The following is a 25232-nucleotide window of genomic DNA, read 5'->3' on the forward strand; positions in this document are numbered from 1 at the left end:
TTTTCTGACTTTTGTTATATTTTTTAACTTTTTTTAAGTCGTCATTATGACTTTTTGTAATTTGTATTTTTGTGTCATATTCAGTTTACACTTTATACATAATAATAAATAAATAACAAATAATATTTGACATATTCGTCTTATGACTTTATATATTATAATTTGCCAAAGAATACACATTTTCTAGAAACATTGTGTCTTAATGCTCAATATTAACTTATTGGAGTGTTTAGCATTATTATACATTAATTCTGTTCTGACTGCATACTCATGTAACTTAATGTACTTCTACCATAGTAGCCTATTACAGGTTCGTTTTTTTTTTTTTTTTTTTTAGTGTATGAAATAGTGACGCATAGTGAATAGTTACCTAAAATAATTAAAATATTCACTTACTGAAAAAAAAAAGTATTTTTACTGTATAAACGTTTTTCCTTAGGATTCATTCTGTGTAAAAATCTTCTCCAAATGCTGAAGCTGGCCTTTTTTATACTGGATTATTAAAAAAAAACAGCTAATATGTTCTTAAAAACACAATCTTAATACATAACATTAAGAAATAAATTAATATTTTATATCAATTAAAAAAAAAATCCAGACTGACACAGTTTTTATATATATATTTATTTTTATGTTGTCATTGTTTTCAAACACACACACATTTCAATTTCTAACTCGGAACAATAAACACAGGTTTTTCTTTTTTTTTTTTTGCAATATATATATATATATATATATATATATATATATATATATATATATATATATATATATATATATATGTATATATATATATATTCCCAAGATGTTCATCCATATAATAGACATTACAGATTTACTCTACAATTGATTTTATGTATGTTTGTTTGCCAAAAAAATTCCCTGTTACAATGTACTCCCTTCTGTTTCATATGTAGTCCACTATAACTTATGTCACAAATAAATAAAAAATAAAATAAAATAACAACATAAAACTGCGAAGACTGCATTACCCATGATCCTCCGGCCTAGTCCCTCCAAAAAGGCCAGACAAACAGGGGTAATGCTAATCTTCAACCTTTCCTTCCCAAATGAACCGCCATAAATCAAATAAATACACAAATGAAACACAAATTGTTATCAATACAGCAACTTGGCTCTTGGTTCGACGCATTTCTAGACCTCCATGAAGCTCTATGGTATCAGCTCCTTAAATTCTGCTTGTTTATACTGTTTATTCAGTCCCAAAATCCTTCAACAACCAACAAAACGCCATAACTTTTCATTCAAAACATCTCTGAATGAATAGCAATCCTCTGAAGTTAAAATCCCAGTCTGTACAAGCTTTCTGAAAAAGACTTTTGACACGCTAACCTTTAAAAAGGCAGGGTTCATTTTCCAGTATTACTTTGATATCTTAGGTCACCGTTCTTATTTTTAAACTTAAAATATATATTAAAAAAAAAAACACCCTTTCATGCACAATGAAGCTGTGCCACAGAGCACCACAGTGAAGCCTTAACTAATTTCTACTTAAAGTAAACAACTGAAGACTAAACAACTGTATGACGTGAGCAATGGAGAAATCACTGTGGCTTTGAGCCAGTAAAGTTCTGTGTCTTCATTGGTTCCCTCCCAATAAAGAAGGCACAGCATCTTTAACAGGCTGGCATGACAAAACTACTCCCACCGTCCCTCTCGACCCACACGGTTTTGAAGAAAACATACAAATAAGTGTCAAGACAAAAGAAAACGTCTTCATACACTCCCACAAAGAAAAACAGAAAAGCACATACATTATTTGTAGTAGTCCACTATTAGAATACTTTCAATTCGTGAAGCGTCTTAAACGCTGTTTAATTAATTTGTCATGTTTGAGTCCTACCCCAGTGCATAATGTTTATTAGTTAGTTATAGACTCCTTTAAAATGTTGACAACCCCTGGGAGAAAAAGTTTTAGATTTGCCTAATATAATAAATAGTTTATCTATTTTAATATTAAAACATCTTATTCTAATTCCAGATTGTTTTATGGCTTAAATGTAAAATCTAAAAAAGGACCCCCTTCCTCCAGATGAAGCCCACACTACAACACGAAACAATACATATTTTTTTTTTTGGTCTTTTTTCTTGTTTAAACAGTTACAAAGAAATAGTTCCATGTTTTATATTCAGCATTAAAGAGACAGACCTAAAGGAGAAGTTGTGCTATTATACTTTAGATATCAGGCCTGGGGATGCATCCATCAGATTGTGGTTTCTAATTCCTTATCCTGTTAGCAATCACCTCCACTAAATATTCAAGTAAAATAAACAGAGACCTGAAGAGAGAGGGGCGATTTCTTGTTTCCTTTTGCTGGATGAGAGCTTTTAAAAACCAGAGATCTGGGGAAATGTTGTCCCTTAACCTGTTTTTGACGGCAGTTGGCAGTATAAGCAAGATATAATATGGTCTTTGGTCATTTTTCATTAAAAAAGCTTAACATGAGCGGGACAAAGGAATGAATGAATATGCAGGAATGGGGAAAAAATATTAAATTAACTAAGGCTTTTAAAGAAGAAAAAATAAATGAAATAAAAATTATTAAAGTTACAAATATTACAGTTCATTCTTAATATGGAATGGAAACCAGTGGAAAAATGTATCTAGCCCCGCCCCCTTAACAGCCCGGCCCCCTGTCACATTCAATCAGCTAATCTATGCCCTCCCCCCTGTTTATGCAAGCAGGTTGCCACGGGAACAGCCTTTCTTTACCTGCCTAGGTTTAAACAGCCTAATCTGTCAGGATCAAGCAGAAATACTCCACACACACACACTACGATGGGCGGCTAGAAACCGAATCATGTGTGAAAGAAGAAATGCTAATGGCGCTAAGTTGGAAGGGTTCAGGGGAGGAGGGGGGTGTTCACGTGCAGACACACACTTCACGCCTGGCTCGCTTTTTATCGACAGATGGAGCGGATGAGACTGAAGGGTGATGCTGATGGAGGCGTAGGTCTATATAAGCACAAGAGCAAACCAGGAAGAGCACGGTGGAAAAAAAACAAAAGACAACAAGAAAAAAACTACCCCTCAGGTGCTTGGCAGTGTGTAAACTACGGCTGAACTGAACAAACAGGCACACAGAGAGGTGGACAATAGCGAGGGACACAAAAGTGCTCGCTGTGCACATGGCACCAGCCTCAAGTCCTGAAACGACGTGCTCCTTTTCCTTCCTGCTTCGCACACAAAAATATAATAGAATCTATATCTAAAATTCAAAGAAAGACTAAATTAAAGGCAGTATCTAGATTTAAGAGAGTGAACCACGGCTGTCAAACCTACCTCACATTGAAGATTCAACCTATGTGCTTTCAGACGGATGAACTCGTGTATCGGTTTGGCAGTAGTTCTGCTGCGAGGAAGTAACACAGCTCATGGTTCTCTCCCATTCGCACCTGCAGTCTAACCAGTTAAAAAGCGCCATCGAAAACAAGCTTTTTGTGCATGATACTGTATCCCCTTTTCGGCCTTGAATCTCTCTAGGCTTCAAAATCTTTACCAGCAGAAAGAATCTGGGAAATTTGGTCCCGATTTGCCGTTCGAATAGCACTAACTCTTTCAAATCTTTTCACATACAGCGCAAATGACCCATGTGCGATAAATTACTTCGCTATCCCTGTCAAAACCTAGTTTGACTGCGTTACAAGTACTTGAGGTTGTTTAAGACCTATTTCGAATTTCTTTATAATAAATACACTTACTTTGTTAGATAGACAGCATAATTCTACACTGCTATTAAGGAATGTTTAAGAGATAAGACACTAAAGACATTAAATTAACATAAGCATCTACAGTCATTGGTCCAGTTTGTTGTGGCAGTTCACTAAAAGAGTAAGTACTGTTGGTGAGAGAGAAAGAAAGAAAGAAAGAAAGAGGGGGTTGAGAGGGCAATATTTAGGTCTGAGATAGAATGCATGTGACAAAGAACAAATTGAGGATATTGATTTTAGTACCTCAGTTAAGGGAATCTATAGTTTGTGCAAAAATACACCAATACTCAGTGATCAAGAAAGAGTGAAATAGAGCGTGCAAGATACAAACACCCAGATTAAGAGGCAGTAGATAAAACCTGAAGCAAAATAAGTCTTTTTAAACTTAAAAAAATATACAAATGCACACTCACACACAAACTACAAAAACCATCATATCAGAATAAAACTCTACAAAGAACATTTAGAATATATACTGTATAATCTTATCATATTCTAAGAGTTGTGATTTCTTTTTTTTATGGGTTGTCACAAGTAATCAGGAGATTGGAGTATGAACAGTATTTCAGAAAAGCCGGAGGTATTTACAGAAGAGACGTGGCCACACACTCACGGACAGGACGAACGAGGAGTGACAGGGGCCCAGCTGTGAGGCAGGGGGCGAGGGGGCGAGGGAAGGGCCAGATTTAGACTCTTTGAGGGCAAATAAATTGATTGTTGTGAGAATCTTTTTTGGGAGGGATTTTTCTGTCGCTTGGAATTGGGCATTCATGAGCTCAGAGTGGGGTAGGAACGTCACGCTTTAGGTGCTGAAGTACACTGTGAAGAGAAGCAGATCAGATTTAACGTCAAGATTCAAGAAACAGTACATAATATGAAATATTATCTTATAAGGAGTTACTCTAAAGTATTTTCTACTTTAGCCACCTTTTCACTATCCAAGACAAAGGACAGACCGAAACATTCATTTCTAATGGAGATTGGAGAATAGTATTGGCGAGGCGTGGAGCTTGATCAAATGTGTATGCAGAATTAGAACATAGTGGCTTTGACTTGTTTTGTGTGGATATATTCACACTCCTTATTCATTTATTTTACAATGGTGAATAAGATCAGTGTAACAGCAGATTTTATTAAATATTCCATGACTGCCACTAGGGGGAAAAATGTGATGATTGTATGAGAATATCAGAGATAGTGGAAAGGTGGTTTTAGTTTTAATGGTATTGTTCAACTTGCAATTTTCTCACACAGATTTGTTAAATCAAATACAAACACCAAGTTGACTGAAAAGTGCTTAAAGGGGTCATATGTAGCAATTTAAATTTTTCCCTTTTTTTCTTTTGGAGTGTTACAAGCTCTTGGTGCATTAAGAAGATCTGTAAAGTTGTGAAGACTAAAGTCTCAAATCCAAAGAGATATTCTTCATAAAATGTAAGACTTGTCCATGCCCCGTAAAACACCTCGTGTCAACACGTCCCAACATGTCTACGTATTTGCATAACACCGCCCAAATGTTCACAAAGTGTAACTTTGATTCTCGCTGTTGCTGTCTCCATGTTGTGGAGATGCTGTGTGTTTCATTGTGAAAGTGAAACTACTTTTTTTGGTCTTCCAAAGGAGGACACAACAAGAATTCCAAGGTTAAGTTGTATTTACAACACTGTTCCAGAACTATTCAACCCAAATATTCAGATGTGTGCAGCAATTCCAGTCCTCGCACCCCCCTGCTCTGCACATTTTGTAAGTGCCCTGCGAAGTGGACATAACAGGATATTCCATGATTCCAGTTTGAAGCGAATGTATATGTTCCATTCAAAGTGCTTTAAAGTGTGCGAGACGTGATTTTAAATTGTATTTATTTACAGAATGTTCTGAAGTGAGGTAAAAGATTTCCCCTGCTCAGGGAGTAGGGAGCAATGAACACTGTGTAGGGACCATTTCAATGGGAACCCAGTTCATGCACGGAGCTCACTTCTAAATGAGCTGATTATCTGAATCAGGTCTGAATCAGGTGTGTTAACAAAGAGAGACATGCAAAATATGCAGAGCTGGGAGGCGCGAGAACTGGTATTGAGAACCGCTGGTATTGTCATTATAATCTGTAATTATGTCCTCTCTGGATCCAACAACTGCATCGTTTATAATGGGTTTTAATGTTTTTGTCCAATCACAACACACTGGATAGCTGGCAAATCAGTGCACAGCTCGCTTTTCAAAACGATGAGCTTTGTAAAAATTCACAGATTTTCAAGCAGTTATGTATTTTTAGTTTCAATAGTAAGCAGATGAACACTGTCTTTCCTGATGTAACCTGCGCTCAGAACTCATGGTTAACTTGTCAGCTAAAGTCCGCTGGATGGCCCAAAATGCTAAATCTTTTGATAGCTCTAGAGCTTTTGTTAAAACTACAGATTGTATTTATACAAATATTTATATCCCCACCTACAGACAGTCAGACTGAGCCCAGTGCAGCATGAGGGTTGAAGCTGCCTACCTTTTTAGCATACAACACTGTATTCCTTAGTCATGTAGCACTGATTATAGACAAAATAAGCCTTTCTACTGCATAGGCAGCCGAGTTTTAACTTCCCAATGGCAAATCACCCATTTAAAAATGTATTTCCTTTAACAAACTAATAATTTATGCATTTGAGAGTCGAAAATTTTTTATTCCACGTTGTATTTGAAAATCAGTAATAATAGTATCATTGCTTACCGATGATTATAATGAGGACAATCACGCATATCACCCCCAGGATAATCATCATCTAAAGAAAAGAGGCAAAAAGAAGCAGAATGAGTTCATAAGCTGTAAAAAGTAGACTATAAAAACCCAACACTCAAACATTTGATCAAAAAGTGTGTTATTATAAACTACTTTTTGTTTAAAGTTACTGTTTTTTTATATTATTTTTAATATAAAATTTGAAACTGTAAATACAAACAACACCATGTACTTATACTGACAGCTAAAGATGTTGAATGAATGATAAAGGACTTTAATTTCAAAGCAGTATACTGATTTGAGATTTACTGTTGATTTAGATGCGCTGTAATGAAAATCCATCGCCTTTTTCAGTCTTACTCAAGGCACTTTTTGTGTTGTTTACCTTGGCATTCTTCCACCAGTATTTATTCTTGAGCTTGGCGGCACTGGTCTCGAATTGTGAGGCTCCAGCCTGCAGGGCATCAGCCCGATCATCCAGCTCTGACAGCTTCTGGTCCCTCTCCAGAACCTTGTCTACGTTCACACGCATAATGTCCACCACCTGAGAAAGGATGAAGGTGACTCTTAGTAAACTGTGTCATAATTGTGTGTTCTGAAAATGCACTTATAGGTGAAAGAAGACAAAGAGATGGGGTTCACTCACCTCATCCACCTGAGCCTGAGTCTGCTGTAAGCGACGGTTGCTGGTGAGGTTAGGGGGAGGCTGGTTACCTCCTTCTGTGCCTGGGGCACCGGCAGGGCCTGGGGCAGACCTGCAAACCAACATGCAGGGATTTGTCAAAACTTCAGTATCACTGGGGTGTATTATTAGTACAGGGATTTACAGAATCTATATATGATGGATGTTTGTTAGTATTGTCTTAAATTAGTTTGAATTGCTTGTTTTCAAATTGTGATTATGATTCAAATTCACCACTTTGATTGGTCATAATCATCATACCAACAAGACAATCACATATTGTTACTGTCATTTGATGAGCAGCTGTTGCATGAAAATAAAAATACATGGTTTAGTTAAATGTACTGGAACTGTTCACTCGCTTGCTTACAGTTTTGTCTTTTGTAAAGACTCCTGTGAAGCAAAATTAAATGTATTTTAATTTAACTGACAGAAATGATGAGTAAACATGGATTTCTGAAAAAAGTCTCATTGGTAAAGCCAGTCTCAGCCACCAGAGGAAGACAAATCTCTGTACAAAGGTCACCTCTGAAGGATCCCTGGATATAATCCCTGTTTAGTAAGAAAGGAAAGACTTTCTTTTTTCCTACAAGGATTTTTTTATTTTTTATTATTGAGTAAATGAGCTAGGAGTAAAGCTTACCATATTTGTATTCTTATTTACCAGCATTTTTTCATTCTCATTTACTTCCACTCATCTGCATTTATGGTAGTCTATATTTAGACATTAAGTCTTGGCTCCTCTTCCCTTCACCGACATGAAAAGATTGATTTGCACTTTGCTTTGAGTGATGTGTATCATTTTAATAGTTAATCTAGTCAGAACAAAATAGTAACATTCTTGCAACTCAGATTTTTATTTGTAATGTTGTAAAATTAAACGTATTTGTGTGAAATGTTTTGTTGTGAAATGTATTTGTGTTCTGTGTTAATGCACATACATTACAATCTATCTATCTATCTATCTATCTATCTATCTATCTATCTATCTATCTATCTATCTATCTATCTATCTATCTATCTATCATCCAAACATAAGAAGCAGAAACCGGCTTTAAGAGGAACCAGTCCGAGCACATGATTCAATACTAAATTATCTGAAGACAAAATCTGGGTATAGCCAATATCATAGTAGTTTTATCATCATCAAGACTAATGGCTGCACTGATGCTTAATTTCCCCTTTAAAGCAAAATGTGTGTCAGTTCAACAAAATTAATTTGATTAAATAACACACCAAACATTTGTCCTGTGCTCTTAAGGTCTGGTTATGCAAGGCTATTTTTTTCCGATGCCAACTGACAAATCCCAAATTAATAAACTAAAAAACAATGTACATTTAGACTAATATGAGGTTCAATAAATTGTTTATGTACCGTTCCTTTCACTCGACTGGTAAAGACAGGATCATATGAATGATAGAGACATTGTCCCCACCCCCACACAAGGCCTTCATTTAGCATGTGTGAGTCTCTGTCATTGTTGCGTCACAATCAACATACATTTTATCAAATAACTGGACCAGATGTTTACATTTGTCACTACTTGATACCAATCTGTTATGCTAGAACCTTAAAACAGTAAATTGGTCATGTCAAAATTTCACACTCCAGGCCCAGTGATACTTTAATAGAAGTATACAATATGGGAGGTAATATGGATATATTATTGAAGATGGGCGCCAATTACAGCCTGGATTATTTAGACCTGTTAAACGAGCGTGTCTAGAAACTACTAGTATACTCGGCCATTTTTTTCCTGCAGAGGAACACCTGCGCCCTTTGTGCCAGCCATTTGGCTTTAGTCTAGCCAAATATGAATAAATATCAAGGTCTAGTTCCATAGAAACGTGTTGAATGGATAAGAGAATAATATAATTCGAAAATGTAACAAATTGCATCGCCCACTTTGCCTGAAACATGTGACGGTCCGTTTACCAAGCCCCACGACTGAAATATCACGCCTCTAACCTTCGTAAGGGATTTTTTTTCTTCTCTTTTTTATACCATGTGAGGTATTTTTAATTATGATTTTGTAAATGTCAATTTGTTCAAACTGATATCAGACCAGGGTTGAAATACAGTGGGCCTTGAGCTATTTGAGACAACTCCCAGAGGGCTTTTGAATTGACATCGAAATTATCATAGGGACAGGGATTGGGGTGGACAAATATATTAATTGACATAGCCTACATAATTTCAATTCATAAATTATTTTCATTCTAAAAGCGCGCGACCAATACCAGCCAAACCAGTCCAATCCGGTGTCTAGGCGTGATTCTATCGCTGTTGTTCAAACCAAACACGATATTAAAGCGAAAAACGTCTATATAATAAATAAACACGTTCCCGTACAGCAATTTACTGTACATATGCACATTTTGTATGCTAGCGGTAGCAACTAAAAAAGGAAAAACATTGGCTATTAAGGGTCTATTTATAGACAATTATCTAGCAAGTGCGCTCATCAGAATTCAATGGAAATACGCAATAGATGTGGATGCGTATATATGCAATCAAATACAAACCTACGGCAATGTGGAAAATGTTTTATTTTGTGCGTACATATTATTATTATTATTTGTCAACCACGTTCTATTAACATGTGGCAGCAGCGTGATAAAACTTCAACGTTCTAAAACGTCATTCAAAACTAGATTACGAAAACGAATTTTAAGTAAACCGTACTCACATTTTAAACCGGGTGTCGTGTGCGTCTACAAGAAATGTGTGGATGACCGCGCTGCTTCAGGTGTTTCTCCCCGTCTCCGGGATAAATAATGCAATCTCCAGGTTATTCCAGTAAAGTGGTATTCCTTAATGGTTTGTATTACTTTCTTTCCAGCGGTGTGCCGCGCCTCGCTATTATTGCCTTTATAACAAGGGCGCTCTACTGCTACTCTCTTCTGTCACTATGTACACATAAAAAATAGATGCTTGGATTAGGCGAACAAAGATGGCTCGTTGACGTCATTCGTCATCCGGGAAGCTGCGGGATGGAAGCAGTGACCATGAGAGGCAGGAGATGGAGGATGCATTGCTTGTTGACAGTATGACATGACGGGACCGGGCACATTTAGGTTGTCCGTGTGGAACACTTTCAACATTATATGTAAGATGACGCGGGATGGGGTTCGTGGATTGTATTTGCACAACATGCCTTGTGGTTAATTTATTTGTAAGTAAGGATTGCTAAAACAAACAAAATGGCGGTTTATGAAGGGATGAATGGGCTTCACAGGCTGCGTAAACTTACTTGTTCAAGGGAATGGGAAATATGAAAACATTTAGATTTCTGGAGCAGTGTTATTGTAATAAAGCCTAATAGCGGAGGTGTCGACAATACAATTTAATAATACTTTTAGCACTATATAAGGTAAATATAGTGTGTCTAATATTGTGTGCCTTTCGCGGTACACTTTGTAACACATGACGTCAAAAAGTACTATTATAAAGGGGAAAAGTGATTGGCAGCGGTGGGATTCGAACCCACGCCCCCGAAGAGACTGGAGCCTTAATCCAGCGCCTTAGACCGCTCGGCCACGCTACCATTGGTAAGGAATAGGTTCTTGGGAAAGTAAATAAATAAAGTAAATAAACGTTTATCGCAGTTATATTAGTTGCATATATGATTCAGTGATTCACAAATTAGCTCTCGCAGACAATCTTTTACTGTCTATGAGACTACCGGGGAGCTATAGTATACTGAAGTCTTTTTTTTGAGAATAAGATTTTGTTTATCGTTGTAGGTTATTATAGAATTTTGTTTCTATAAACTGCTGGTTTCAGACGAGGTGGCCGAGTGGTTAAGGCGATGGACTGCTAATCCATTGTGCTCTGCACGCGTGGGTTCGAATCCCATCCTCGTCGAATTATTTTCAAGAAGTTGTCATTCTACGTTAACAAGTGGGGGCCAGTCGCCGATAGGTGTAGAGCGCTGACTGGCCATTAGGAACGAAGGAAATTAAAGGGAGGCGGGACGAGTAAAATACACACAATTATAGGTTCAAATCCCCCCTTGGCCACAAATGTATTGCATCCGTAGTAATAAGTACTACGATAGAAAATGTACGAGGGAAGTTAAGCTTGACTATTATCTTACTTTTGTCTACGATAAAACCCTCATACGAATTATCATTATGTGTGTTCCAAAAAATTACATTTTTAAAAAGTGCTCGCTGGCGCCGTGGCTTAGTTGGTTAAAGCGCCTGTCTAGTAAACAGGAGATCCTGGGTTCGAATCCCAGCGGTGCCTTTTAAAATTCGCAAACAGTGATTATTGTACAAGAACGGCTGTCAAGAAATTATGTTAAGCGCTTAATAATGATTGTTTAAAGGATTATGTGAAAACATGACCAATTGCAAGTTATAAATTTGAAGCTATATTTTTTAAGACATATCTAAAGATAAAGGCTGAAGTTCTGTGCGCCTTGATACAACCGGAAATTTAAAAGCATGTTTTTGTGCTGTGATAATTTCTCCGTTTTAAATATTTAGAAAACAAATTTGGCAGCGGTGGGATTCGAACCCACGCCTCCAGAGAGACTGGAGCCTAAATCCAGCGCCTTAGACCGCTCGGCCACGCTACCCTATGCGGCCAGTTAGAAAATTATATAAATGACCAAAACAGTCGTTTTAAAACAACATATTGTAACAGACGTTTTGATAGCGTCAGTGTACATACTTTCGTCTGGGATATATTTGTAAAAAACAAAAACCTATAACATCAATCCGATAAACAAACCAAACTAGTTTTTACGTGACCATAAATTATACATCCTTTTGATAAGAAAATGTGAACGGAGTAAATTATGAAGATACTTTTTTCTCACTTTTTTTTTTTTTTTGAGAAATCGGGGAGCTGGAGCTGCATGGTGGATAGGATCTTGATTGAAGTCAAATGTGTCATAGGTTGGAACTGGGGCATATAGGATTACTTTGTTCCACATTTATTATTTTTTCACCTTTTCCACTGGCAGTGCTGGTGATGGTTCAATCATCTCAACTGGCCTCGGAGGATTGTTGATTACGCAATCAGTCACAGTCAAACTCTATTCCATTGATAATCATTGGTTGAGGGGCTGGTGGAGGCGTGGATTTTTGTGGTGGTTGAGAAGAAGCAGACGTCACTGGCTCTGAGGCAATTACAGGTGGAGAGCGTGACTTCTGGACAGGAATGGGTTTGCAGATTGGGTGGTAACGTGGATCGCACAGTACAGGTATACCACAAGTGGGAAGGTACACAATATGTGGCATGATTGGGGGTCTTTTGAAATTACGCTGGTACATAACATCCATCTTGGAGACAGGTAGTAAAGTAGGGGGTGGAGACAGGTGGTAAAGTAGGGGGTGGAGGCTGGGTTCTATTTTTATTTCTGCTGTGTATTGCTTGCTGAGGAAATAACTTCACCCAAAAATGCAAATTCTGTCATAATTTACTTTCCAAACTGTGTTGCTCTAAACCAATACGATTTTACCTATCTTTTAAAAACTCAAAAGATTTAACAGGAGCATAAAGGCATCAGAAAACTTATCCATATAAACTGAACGGTTTAATCCAAGTCGTGTGAAACAATACTATCTAGACCACTTAAAGGGGGGGTGAAATGCTATTTCATGCATACTGAGTTTTTTACACTGTTAAAGAGTTGGATTCCCATGCTAAACATGGACAAAGTTTCAAAAATTAAGTTGTACATTTGAAGGAGTATTTTTGTTCCCAAAATACTCCTTCCGGTTTGTCACAAGTTTCGGAAAGTTTTTTTTCGAGTATGGCTCTGTCTGACGTTAGATGGAGCGGAATTTCCTTATATGGGTCCTGACGCAGTTCTGCCGGAAGAGCGCGCGCTCCCGTATAGCGAGGCTGAGCACAGACTTTCACTGATCAGAGCGATTCACTGATCAGAGCGAGAGCGTCGCGAAAAGTCACAAAAGAAGTGTGTTTTTGGTTGCCAGGGCAAGACAACCCTGCACAGATTACCAAAAAAAAAAAAAAACAGCATTAAGGGACCAGTGGATGGAGTTTATTTTTACAGAGCATCAACGGAGTTGTGCAAGTGTTTTTGTTTGTTCCCTGCATTTCGAAGATGCTTGTTCACAAGGCCCAGTTTGACGCCGGATTTGCGTATCCTTTATTTCTTAAGGATGATGCAATCCCAAGGAAAAGGGGTCACGATCTTGTGTTGGAATGGCAGGCGGTGAGTAAAACTGCTTCAAATATCTCTGTGTTGTTAACTTAGCAATCGGTGTGTAAGCACATCAAGTAAGCAACATGCGATGTTGTCATCAAACTGAACTTTCCACATGTACAGCTTAAAAGAAAAAAAAAGACGACATAAAGTGGAACTTTGTCATTTTCCAAAACCGCTATGCAAATATATACAGTTTCAATACATACTACATAGAGACGTTGTTGCTGATGCTGCTCTTGTTAAATTTCAGCCTCTGGATCTGATTCTGGATCATAAATATACGCTGAATCTGACTGTAGCCGCTCAGTCTAATACTGACAGCTGGGGTAGTTTCGCCCGGCTATGCCTGGCTGACGCGCTGTGTCCTTGTTGTTCTGTTACCTTACGGATTTGGTCTTGAGAATATATAGGCTTTGTTGTGTTGCTGATTATTCTTTTATTTGCTTTATCGTGCAGAGGTGAATATCCATTTATCCAGTTTCAATGGTAAATCATATCGGTATACATATACACACAGTCAACAATCAGTTTTCTAGCGCCTATGCGCCACAAGCAGTCAAAACCTTTTTGCCCTTCCGGGTCAAACCCCCCTGCCCTTTGGCAGTTTGATACTTCCTTTATAACTTTGACCTCAGGTAACATTAGAGCGACACCTGCTGTACAAACAAGAAACAACACCCAATATCTAAATACACTGACACCACATTTGGCTTATACCGACTGTTAGCCATGGTTTGCTGTGGATGATGTTTTTTTCCTCACGGTAATTTCACAGCTTCCAAACGCTCTCAAAGCAAAAGCCTACTGGCGCTCGTGATTCTTTAGCTCCGCCCACACGTCACGCCTCCAGGCGCTCGTTTTTTTCCGGGAAAAATCTGTACAGACTATCTTTCTCTTATGAATATAATAAAACTAAAGACTCTTTGGAGTTATGAAGGATGCAGTACTACTCTATAGGTACTCAAGATTAACAGGATATTGAGTGAAAACGAGCATTTTTTACATTAATAATTAATTTAACTTATTATTCTGATCTGTTAACATTTATTTCATTAGTCAATATAAGGTCTCAAATACCTAATGTTTTATATATCTTAGTAATATATATGAGTTTATATTTATTATTCATTATTATTTGAGATATATAATCTAAAACTAGAGGTCAAAGACTTGTAAAATGTATATGTACATTTAGGCATTTTAATAACTCACCCTCATGTCGTTCCAAACCCGTGAGACCTCCATTTATCTTCAGAACACAGTTTAAGATATTTTAGACTCAGTCCGAGAGCTCTCAGTCCCTCCATTGAAACTGTGTGTATGGTCTACTGTCCATGTCCAGAAAAGTAAGAAAAACATCATCAAAGTAGTCCATCCAGGGAACTACACTGCGACCAAAATGGTCGCATATGCAACCTTTTGAAATTACACTGCGACCCTAATTTTTTTGAGGTCGCAAATGTATCACTGATTATTTTTGTACCTACCTTATGTTTTAGGCAATATGCTATGACATTTATTAAAACAGAAATTTTGTATTTTAAAAATATGTTTTATAATGTGCTTTGAGCATTCAACACATCAAGTTGGCTTCAGCCCCTCGATGTGGGAAAGCTCAACTAAGTAGCTGGTTACTCGCGCGCTCTGTTCTGTGCACACGAGAGAGGCGTATCTCACGAACAGCAACACTGAACCGAGCAATGGTTCAGGACGTTCCTCCTGCACCTGAAGGAACAAATACAAATCGCAGTTTAAACAAACAGAAAAGGATGCGAAAGAGCTTAATTCAGCACCGCGGTGTTCTGGTGTTCAGGGCGCACCCAGACATGCATCTCAAAGTCTTCTTGCTTTTGTACCGACAAATACATACTAAATATGTAAAAATACCTGTCTTGGAAAGTGTGTTCGAAAAGTATGTGGATATGTCATAAGTGAAAGTAAAGAGCTGAGAAAGATATCGGATGTGTATCATTATAATGGATAGATTGTCTCTTAAAGGGGGGGTGAAATGCTATTTCATGCATACTGAGTTTTTTACACCGTTAAAGAGTTGGATTCCCATGCTAAACATGGACAAAGTTTCAAAAATTAAGTTGTACGTTTAAAGGAGTATTTTTGTTCCCAAAATACTCCTTCGGGTTTGTCACAAGTTTGGGAAAGTTTTTTTTCGAGTATGGCTCTGTGTGACGTTAGATGGAGCGGAATTTCCTTATATGGGTCCTAAGGCACTTCTGCCGGAAGAGCGCGCGCTCCCGTATAGCGAGGCTGAGCAGCACAGACTTTCACTGATCAGAGCGATTCACTGATCAGAGCGATTCACTGATCAGAGCGAGAGCGTCGCTAAAAGTCACAAAAGAAGTGTGTTTTTGGTTGCCAGGGCAAGACAACCCTGCACAGATTACCAAAAAAAAACAGCATTAAGGGACAAGTGGATGGAGTTTATTTTTACAGAGCATCAACGGAGTTGTGCAAGTGTTTTTGTTTGTTCCCTGCATTTCGAAGATGCTTGTTTTACAAACAAGGCCCAGTTTGACGACGGATTTGTGTATCGTTTATTTCTTAAGGATGATGCAATCCCAAGGAAAAAGGGTCACGATCGTGTGTTGGAACCGCAGGCGGTGAGTAAAACTGCTTAAAATATCTCTGCCTCCTTGTTAGTGCGTCCCCTCCCATGCCGGAGACCCCGGTTCGCGTCCCGCTCGGAGCGAGTCGTTGCTGCTGCTGCTCTCGTTCAGTTTCAGCCTCGGGATCTGATTCTGGATCATAAATAAACGGCTGAATCTGACTGTAAGCCATGGTTTGTTTTGGATGATGTTTTTTTCCTCACGATAATGTCACAGCTTCCACATGCTCTCAACGCAAAAGCCTACTGGCGCTCGTGATTCTTTAGCTCCGCCCACACGCCACGCCTCCAGCCGGTCGTGTTTTTCCAGGAAAAATTGGTACAGACTATCTTTCTCTTATGAATATAATAAAACTAAAGACTTTTTGGAGTTATGAAGGATGCAGTACTACTCTATAGGTACTCAAGATTAACAGGATATTGAGTGAAAACGAGCATTTCACCCCCCCCTTTAAAGTGACCGCATCAAATTTACTAAATCTGCTGTCAGTGTCTTTAATGTTAATCCAATAAACTGAAAGTAAATCACTCACAGCTCTTGACTGAATTACCTTGTAGTTTTAACAAGAATTTATCCACAGTCAAACCAAAAATCGGATATAATTAATTATATTGTTTTACTGATGGGTGCAGGACACTATTTCATTTGTGTAAGGGAGTATGGCAAAATACAGCGGACTATGAAATAATATACCCCAACATTCTTCATACTGTAGATTACCAGTGATATTGATAAAAAAGACCACAGACTGAACAAAATTAAGCATAGCTTGCTTTGTAACCGTTCAACAAAGTATGGATAGTTGTGTAAATATTGTCATACTGACAGTTGTCGGAAGTTTTGGTTGATTCCATTACATATCTTTCTACAATAGTTATCTGACATTATCAAGAGGAATTTGTTCTGACACAGTTTTACTTCGAGTTCTTGTCATTTTTTTATTACCAATTTCTAATCTATAGAGAATAAACTTTAATAGTGTGAGAAATCTTGAAGGTGTCTGAATACATTTTGGTTTGACTGTGTATTTTTTTTTTTTTTATTTTTTTTTTTACAGTGAAGACTGTGCAGTGCTATTTCTGGACACCTACAAACTTAAAAAAAAAAAAAAAAAGTAAACATTGTGTAAATAGCACAAATAAATAAATAGAACGGACATACAGTAAATATTAAACCATTTTAAACAGGGCCCACTGCTACGGCCCTGAGTTAAGGTACTAAGACGGAGCAATGCACTGTGTGTACTGTAAGAAATAAAACAAGAAGACATGTGGTTTAAAAGATGGCAAGTAAAATAAAAAGCACATCTGTATGCAATACAGTTTCATTATTATCCAGAGTGGCATACTTGCCACAAAAAAACTTAAACAATTTGTGTGACCAAATCTTGTTTTACACCAGTAACGGAAAAAGTTATTCGCGCAAGGGCCACCAGTGGAATAGGTTAGTGTAGTTCCCTGCCATGTGACATCAGAGGGTCGGTTCGAATATTTTGAAGAATCGAAAATACATTTGGGTCCAAAAATAGCAAAAACTATGACTTTATTCAGCATTGTCTTCTCTTCCGTGTCTGTTGTGAGAGAGTTCAAAACAAAGCAGTTTGTCATATCCGGTTTGCTAACGAATCATTCGATGTAACCGGATCTTTTTGAACCAGTTCACCAAATCGAACTGAATCATTTTAAATGGTTTGCATCTCCAATACGCATTAATCCACAAATGACTTAAGCTGTTAACTTTTTTGTAATGTGTCTGACACTCCCTCTGAGCTAAAACAAACCAATATCCCGGAGTAATTCATGTACTCAAACAGTACACTGACTGAACTGCTGTGAAGAGAGAACTGAAGATGAACACCGAGCCGAGCCAGATAATGACTCGTTCACGTGTCAAGAACCGTTTCTGTCAGATGTGTTCTCAAACCTTGTCTGCCCCTTGTCAGAGGGCATCACCTCCCATTTTGATAATTACTTTAGTAACCATGTTCTGAACATCACATCTTTCCCCCAGATGTAGTCTATCTAGGTGTATGAATAAAAATATTAGGACTTTATTTAAAAAAATTACCTCATTCCTTTACTCCCTCTACACCCACGACTGCAAGCCTGTGCATGGATTCACCTCCATCATTAAATTTGCAAATGACACCACGGTGATTGGCCTCATCAGAGACAACGATGAGACTGCCTACAGGGAAGAGGTACAGCATCTGGCCACATGGTGCGCTGACAATAACCTGCTCCTTAACACCAGTAAGACAAAGGAGCTCATTGTGGACTTGAGGAAGAAGAAAGGAAGCATGCACGACCCCATCTACATTAACTGGATGGTTGTTGAACGTGTCTCCAGCTTCCCATCCCAAGTTCCTGGGGACCACCATCTCGGAGGACCTGTCATGGACCACAAACACCTCCAGCCTGGTCAAGAAGAACCAGCTGTCTTCAGCCATCCTGGTGAACTTCTACCGGTGTGCAGTCAAGAGCATCCTGACCATATGTATCACAGTCTGGTATGGGATCTGCTCAGTTGCTGACTGCAAGGCACTGCAGAGGGTGGTAAAAATTTCCCAACTCATCACAGGGACACCACTTCCTGCTATTGAGGACATCCAGAGAAAACACTGTCTACGTCGAGCTCGCAGCATTCTCAATGACTCCTCTCACCCTGACCACGGACTGTTTAACCTTCTGCCATCTGGAAGGCACTTCAGGAGCCTCCGGACAAGTACCAGCAGATCCAGGAACAGTCTCCTCGCTGAACTCTGTCTCTGACACCCCCCACACCACACACACAGACTCCTCACCCCTCCTCATCACTACATCTGATTTATTTATTTATTTACAACAAGCAAAAAACAGCAAGCTTGTTATTACTTGCACTGTCTGTTCATCCAGAAACACCGAGTAATCCATTTGAACACTGAAATATTTTCTATGCACATACAGTCCATTGCACTAGTGTAAATTATGTTAATATGTTCATAGTTTCTGCCTATAGTGTACATACTATACAGATGGATTATGTAAAAGCGTATGTTCATAGTACACCTAACTGTATATCATGCTTGCTGATATTATTTAAAACTTGTAAATGATATCCATAATACTGCCTTATCTGTATATTTATTGTACATATTGTAGACCTTGTATATTCTGCACTTACTGTTTATTGCACTTCTGGTTAGATGCTAACTGCATTTCGTTGCCTTGTTGTACCTTACATGTGCAATGACAATAAAGTTGAATCTAATCTAACGTTAATCTTGGCACCAGCAAGCTTGTTAGCTAGACAGTTAGCTCAGCTAACAATATTTACTTATTTTCAGTATGGTTATGAATAAACATTCATATTTGTCTAATCGGCTAGATAATCCAAACCGTATAAAAATGTATACTGTTGATAATATAAAAACAGTAACGTTACGTCACATAGGGCATGCGTAGCATTTTGATAAAACTGTTAACATTACGGCGGCGGGGAATTGAACGTGCATGAGTTATTTTATTTAATCTGTGTAATTTTAATGTTTCTTTTATTTTTACCTAAAACATAGAGACACTGATGATGTGTCTGCATCGTCTGCATTCAAGCATTTCAGTGGGCTTAAACATATCATCCTTTACAGCAGTTTTAGTTCCCAAACAACTGACAGTTTTTACCTAAATATGATTTTCAGTTAGAATAATTAATCCTAAATTTCGACATTAATAACTTACTTTTAACTGCATCAGACGTGCGCGCTCACAAGATCTCCCGGTTCTTTCTTGAGAATTCAGTTCACTGGAGACTCGCACTAAACGGTTCATTTGAATCAGTGAATTGTCGACTCTAGAACAGCTGCAATCCTAAAAGAAAGCTGCAATCGGATAATTCTAATTCGTGATGAATCGTTTGGTGCGATTTGCGAACCGATTTAAAAAGGTTCATTAAAAGAATCAGTCCGTTCTTGAATCTGACTCCGCTTCAGCGTGTCGGAGTCATGGTCGGATCACGTGATATATTATAAGGAGTAACGATATGTTTTATGAAATGTAGTAAAAAGTACGATCTTATGCTTTGTAATGTAGTAAAGTAAAAGTTACTCAAAATAAAACTACTCCAGTAAAGTACAGATACTTGAAAAATGTACTTAAGTACAGCAAGTAAAGTTACTCCGTTACTGACCACCACTGATACGCTAAACGTCACAAACACAAACGTCACAAACAGGATTCTTAAGAGGACTTGTTCTGTTATTTGTTTATTATTTACATTCAACAGTATCAGTTAAAAGTGAAATATTAGATCTATTAGTTTTCATCGACTTAACTGCAGTATAGCCTAACAGTATATATTTTAACCATATTCACCCTTCAGTGCAGTCATTCTGCTACGATCAGTGTTTGTTAAAGACAACCGGTCTTTGTTATTACTTCCACACGAATAAATCAATATACATATATGTATACAAGTTCGATTCGCACGTGTTACACCATACTTTAAATACATGTGTACCTTGGTGTGTAATGTTTTGGTGTAGTCGCCGAGGAGCAGTTCATATTCCAGCTCAGTAGATGGCAGGAAACGTCACGGTAAATGCGTGAGTGCTCGTGAAGAAGAACAAACCGGCTGTTTACTTCACGGTCGGGGACCATAGAAATACTGAAACATTTGAGCAGCTAAACGGGTTTCTTTTGTCAGTTTGCAGAATACAAATGACGGCGGATAGGAAGCAGACTGATTTTTAATAACACGAAAGCCAATCGTGTGTGCTGAAGAAAATGATCAGTCAAATTTTCATCTTGTCATCAAAGGGAGATCATCTCATATATAAAGACTGTATCCTTACAACTGGCTTACTAATCTAATAGTGAGATGTTATTTGTTTATATATGTATGGTTGGTATAAAGATAACATAATAATGAAGCCCTGCCTTTAGTTCGTTTTGGACTCATATGACATAAATCTGTATACATTTTGCTCATTAGTTTTCTTAACTCTGCGTGTCAGTCCGAGGAGAGGAAAGTAAAGACGCCATCAATGTCTTCTATGAGATGGTCACAGCTCTTAGTGGTAATCAGCCTCCGGTTGTCATGGTAAAATAAGCATTTTTGGGTGATCTTATGCCTGGCTTTTAATTGTTATATGGTAATAATTTTCCAGTGCATTATTTGGCTTATGTTTACACTTGTTGATCTTGTTGCAGTCACACAAAGGTCTTAATTTCATCCACATAAGGCAGGGAGGGCTTTACTGGGTGGCGTCCACCAACACAAACCCGTCCCCCTTCACCATAATTGAGTTCCTCAACAGGTTAACAAATCTTAATATTATCAGTAATGTCATATTTTATTTTAATAATATTACAGCTGTGTATTATCTGTGTAGATGTCGTTGTAATAAGCAGCAGTTGTATGTCTCACAGATTAGCCGCTCTTACGAAGGACTACTGCGGCAGTTTGTCAGAGAAATCAGTGCGAATGAATTTCGCTCTGATTTATGAGCTGCTGGATGAGATGGTGGTAAATGTTCTTTCTTTTTCTTTTTATTGTCACATCAAACACATGAGTCTTAAAAGCACACGACTGTTTATACTCTACCTCTGTGTTTCTGATCACCAGGACTTTGGCTACATACAGACGACCTCAACTGACATCCTGAAAAACTTCATCCAGACAGAAGCTGTTTCATCCAAACCCTTCAGTCTTTTTGATCTAAGTAATGTTGGATTGGTAAGTAATCTTTTTTTCTTTACTTATTAAACTTATTTATAAATTAATTAACGTTTTTTGTTTAACAAACAGACAGCTGTGGTCTGCATTATAATAGTTGATTTTACGTTTAAAGCAGTGGTTCTCAATCATTTTCACTCCAAGTCAAGTGACTTCACCACTTTTCAAAATTATGTGAATATTTCAATATCTGAAAGTCTAGATATTTCCGATATTTTCTGCTCTAATGACAAAGCTGCTGATTTTCAATCTTTCCATTTATTTGCTTTTATTTACAAACTAGAAGTGGCAATATAATAAATAATGTGTACAATAAGTATAAGTAAATAAAATATGTGCTTTATAAGTGCTTTATGATTTTCACTTTGACTTTTGATTATTATACATTTGATTTAATTTCATATTTTCAGATTATTATTGCACACAAATGGCAATTTCTACCCAATAAAATATTTTAAAGCTTGAGAAAATCTATGCAAGTGTATAATTTCATATATATATATATATATATATATATATATATATATATATATATATATATATATATATATATATAATTTTATTAATTGCCATGACTTTACTTAGTCTAGAAATTACATTTATAATTAAATTGCCCGAGATCAGGAGAAATCTTGTTCTTAATAAATATATATATATATATATATATATATATATGTATATGTGTGTGTGTTTTTTCTTTAACAAATTAAAGCAATAAATATAGTTCTAGGTCAAAGCAGCTGAAATTGTTGTTGTAGTTTACAACAGTTCTTAAAACTAATAGCTTAAAACAAATCTTATTTTGTGTTATTTTAAGTAATTGTAAACAATTTTGTGGCCCCCTTTGGAAGTGTGTTGTTGCCCCCTAGTGAGTCCTGGCCCCCTGGTTGAGAATCACCCAAATGAATATTAATGATAAGTATAGACTTTACAATTTTCATATTTTGTAGTTTGGAGCTGAGACACAGCAGAGTAAAGTGGCCCCGAGTGTTGCAGCCAGTCGTCCTATAATGTCCAGTCGAGGAGAGCAGGTGGGTCGTCTTAGATTCTTCAGTTATCTTTGATGATCTCAGAAATGATTATGAATTGTCCTTCTCTCTGGCTGTAGGGTGGAAAGAATGAGATCTTTGTGGATGTTATAGAAAGGCTGTCTGTGGTTATTGGCTCCAAGGTGAGTACAACTCAAAAGAACCATGTTTTGAACTAAAACTCCTAATTGCTTACATCTTTTACATGCTACTCTTCTTTTAAGGGAGTTTTAATGAAAGCAGATATTCAGGGAGAGATAAGAATAAAATGTTTTCTCCCGACCTGTTCAGGTGAGTTGGCTGCATTTTGCAGTCCATGTTAATGCAGACTGTGAAATGATCTTTCCTTTTATGATTGTATATTTCTTCTGCTCATCCTGTAGAGATGCGGATTGGACTGAATGAAGAGCTCAGTATTGGAAAGTCCGAGCTAAAAGGTTGAGTATGCAACACTGATCAATACAGATGTTTCTCGAGAGACTGTGTATGTTTAATTACAGCTGTGATTAAGTCTGTTTCCTTCTATTCTTCAGGCTATAGTTCAGCTGTGCGTGTAGATGAATGCAGATTCCATCAGGCTGTCAAATTGGATGAATTTGATACTTTCAGAATCCTGAAAGTTTGTCCGAGCCAAGGAGAGGTAACTTGCTGAGACACGCTCAGAAATGCACTTCAGAATAATTTCTGAATGGATAGTTGATGTAGTTGTTTTTTCTTCAGCAAACAGTGATGCAGTATCAGCTATGTGATGAGCTGCCGTGTGCACCTCCGTTTCAGTTATTCCCCTCTGTAGAGAAGGATTATGTAAACAGGTCTGTAAACTTATCTATGGGTTTTGACATTTTTATGCAAAACACATAACATGCGATCTAATCATTTGTTAGATTGTGATTATATAATATAGGTATATTATATAATATAACAGATCAATGAATGAATCGGTAAAATTAGTATATAAATGGTTAATGATTATTAAATTGTTTTAAGTGGAATATTTAAATAAATGATTATAAATGACTGAATGAATGAATATAAAAGACAGAAAAATAAACACTGCTAATGTTTGGTTGCTTTCTTGAAAAACACACACATACACAGGTTGAGAAGAATCCTTATATACTTGAAATTTAAACTTAACTTTAAATTAATTAAAATCTTTTTAAAGTGGAATTGTCCATTTTTAAATGAAATAAATGTTAAGTAAAATTCTGTTTCAAATTAATATATATTTAATTTAAATTCAGTTCATTTCTTTATAGAGCTGGACATTAAAGGCAACATGAGCGACACCGATTGAACTTCAGAATGGAATAATTGTTTATTATTGATAATAAATTGCTCTATTTAGTTAATATTGGTAGCTTTATCAAAATGCATAAACACCTCTTAACCGTGAAAAATCACTGTAATGCTCATCCTCTCATGGATTTTTATTTGAATAAATCTTTCTTTGCAGGGTGTTGATTTTCCTCAAGCTTAGATGTGATCTTCCACCTAAAAGGTCAGTATTGCATAGTATTTAAAATGTCATGATGCATCAAAAGATTTGTCAATATGAGTACACGGTTCCATTACAACTGTTGTTCTTTATTTTGGCTGCAGTACGGCTCTTAATGTTTCCATCACTGTTCCTGTGCCAAAAGGCTCTACAAGGTCAGATTTTATTTAACAGCATGGTTATTAGTGTTATTTAGTCTTGTGGACCATCTATAACCCCTGTAACCCCTCTCAATCCACTACAGTATGTCTCAGGAGCTCAGTAGTCCTGACCAGACCGCTGAACTGCAGCCGAAGAACAAAGCCCTGCTCTGGGAGATCCCACGTTTCCCAGGAGGAGCACAGTTGTCAGCTCTGTTCAAGGTGATGTTATTATATGGTCATTTGACTTGACACAATTTACGTGATCCATCACTGATGAGGTCAATTCTGTACCACAGGTGGATGTTCCTGGTCTAAGCTCTGCCTCTTTACTGGAGGTCGGCCCTGTCAGTATGTCATTTGAACTGCCCAAACAAACCTGCACTGGCCTTCAGATCCGCTTCCTCCGGCTCTCTCCAACTCAGACAGGACTGTCACAACGTTGGGTTCGATATGTCACTCATTCTGACTCCTACACCATACGGATCTGACCTAACCAGATGGAAAGAACATTAAACAAACTGCTGTGTGCCTCTTCCAGCTACAATTTGTATTGTTTTTTTGTTTTGTTTTGTTGGGAAGATGGTAATAATCTATGCATATGAACAAATGAGCAGTTTTGCTCCTTTCATTTTAATATACTGAATCTGGAGATTTTTGGAGATATGACAATATTGTCAAATATGACTATCAAAATAGTGTTTCTTTATTAAAAAATAAAATAAACCCAGAGGTGTATAACATTGACTATGTATAAATGGCTTCTATATATATGTATACACACACAAAATAAAAGTTTTGTTTACATAATATATGAGTGTGTACTGTGTATATTTATTATTTATATATAAATACAAACACATGAATATATATATATATATATATATATATATATATATA

The 25232-nt window shown here is 37.2% G+C and overlaps 3 protein-coding genes and 4 non-coding genes across 7 annotated transcripts; 3 read left to right on the plus strand and 4 right to left on the minus strand.

Moving 5' to 3' along the window:
* Positions 1–767: 767 nt before the first annotated feature.
* vamp2 (vesicle-associated membrane protein 2) lies at positions 768–10114 on the minus strand. The gene is made up of 5 exons (XM_052567959.1): positions 9833–10114; positions 7107–7215; positions 6846–7004; positions 6452–6503; positions 768–4551 (listed from the first exon to the last, which is right to left on the minus strand). Coding segments are annotated over exons 1-5 (339 nt in total). The 5' UTR covers positions 9835–10114; the 3' UTR covers positions 768–4534.
* Positions 10115–10117: 3 nt separating this feature from the next.
* Positions 10118–20588, minus strand: and3 (actinodin3). Its single transcript, XM_052566943.1, is given in 4 exon segments — positions 10118–10129; positions 11972–12176; positions 12178–12531; positions 20449–20588. Coding segments are annotated over 4 exon segments (711 nt in total).
* trnal-aag (transfer RNA leucine (anticodon AAG)) lies at positions 10609–10690 on the minus strand. Its single transcript has one exon. It is a non-coding gene; the product is annotated as a tRNA-Leu (tRNA).
* On the plus strand, positions 10929–11010 carry trnas-gcu (transfer RNA serine (anticodon GCU)). Its single transcript has one exon. It is a non-coding gene; the product is annotated as a tRNA-Ser (tRNA).
* Positions 11321–11394, plus strand: trnat-agu (transfer RNA threonine (anticodon AGU)). The gene has a single exon. It is a non-coding gene; the product is annotated as a tRNA-Thr (tRNA).
* Positions 11647–11728, minus strand: trnal-uag (transfer RNA leucine (anticodon UAG)). The gene has a single exon. It is a non-coding gene; the product is annotated as a tRNA-Leu (tRNA).
* ap4m1 (adaptor related protein complex 4 subunit mu 1) lies at positions 20518–25144 on the plus strand. The gene is made up of 15 exons (XM_052566795.1): positions 20518–20772; positions 20945–21030; positions 21141–21247; positions 21360–21456; positions 21556–21666; positions 22617–22697; positions 22775–22837; positions 22919–22985; positions 23078–23131; positions 23228–23334; positions 23415–23506; positions 24151–24195; positions 24297–24347; positions 24437–24554; positions 24632–25144. Exons 1-15 carry the CDS (start codon positions 20715–20717, stop codon positions 24821–24823), a joined length of 1329 nt encoding a protein of 442 aa, XP_052422755.1. The 5' UTR covers positions 20518–20714; the 3' UTR covers positions 24824–25144.
* Positions 25145–25232: the final 88 nt, after the last annotated feature.

The sequence above is a fragment of the Carassius gibelio genome, chromosome B10 (genome assembly GCF_023724105.1).
Source record: "Carassius gibelio isolate Cgi1373 ecotype wild population from Czech Republic chromosome B10, carGib1.2-hapl.c, whole genome shotgun sequence".
In the NCBI taxonomy this organism is placed as follows: domain Eukaryota; kingdom Metazoa; phylum Chordata; class Actinopteri; order Cypriniformes; family Cyprinidae; genus Carassius; species Carassius gibelio.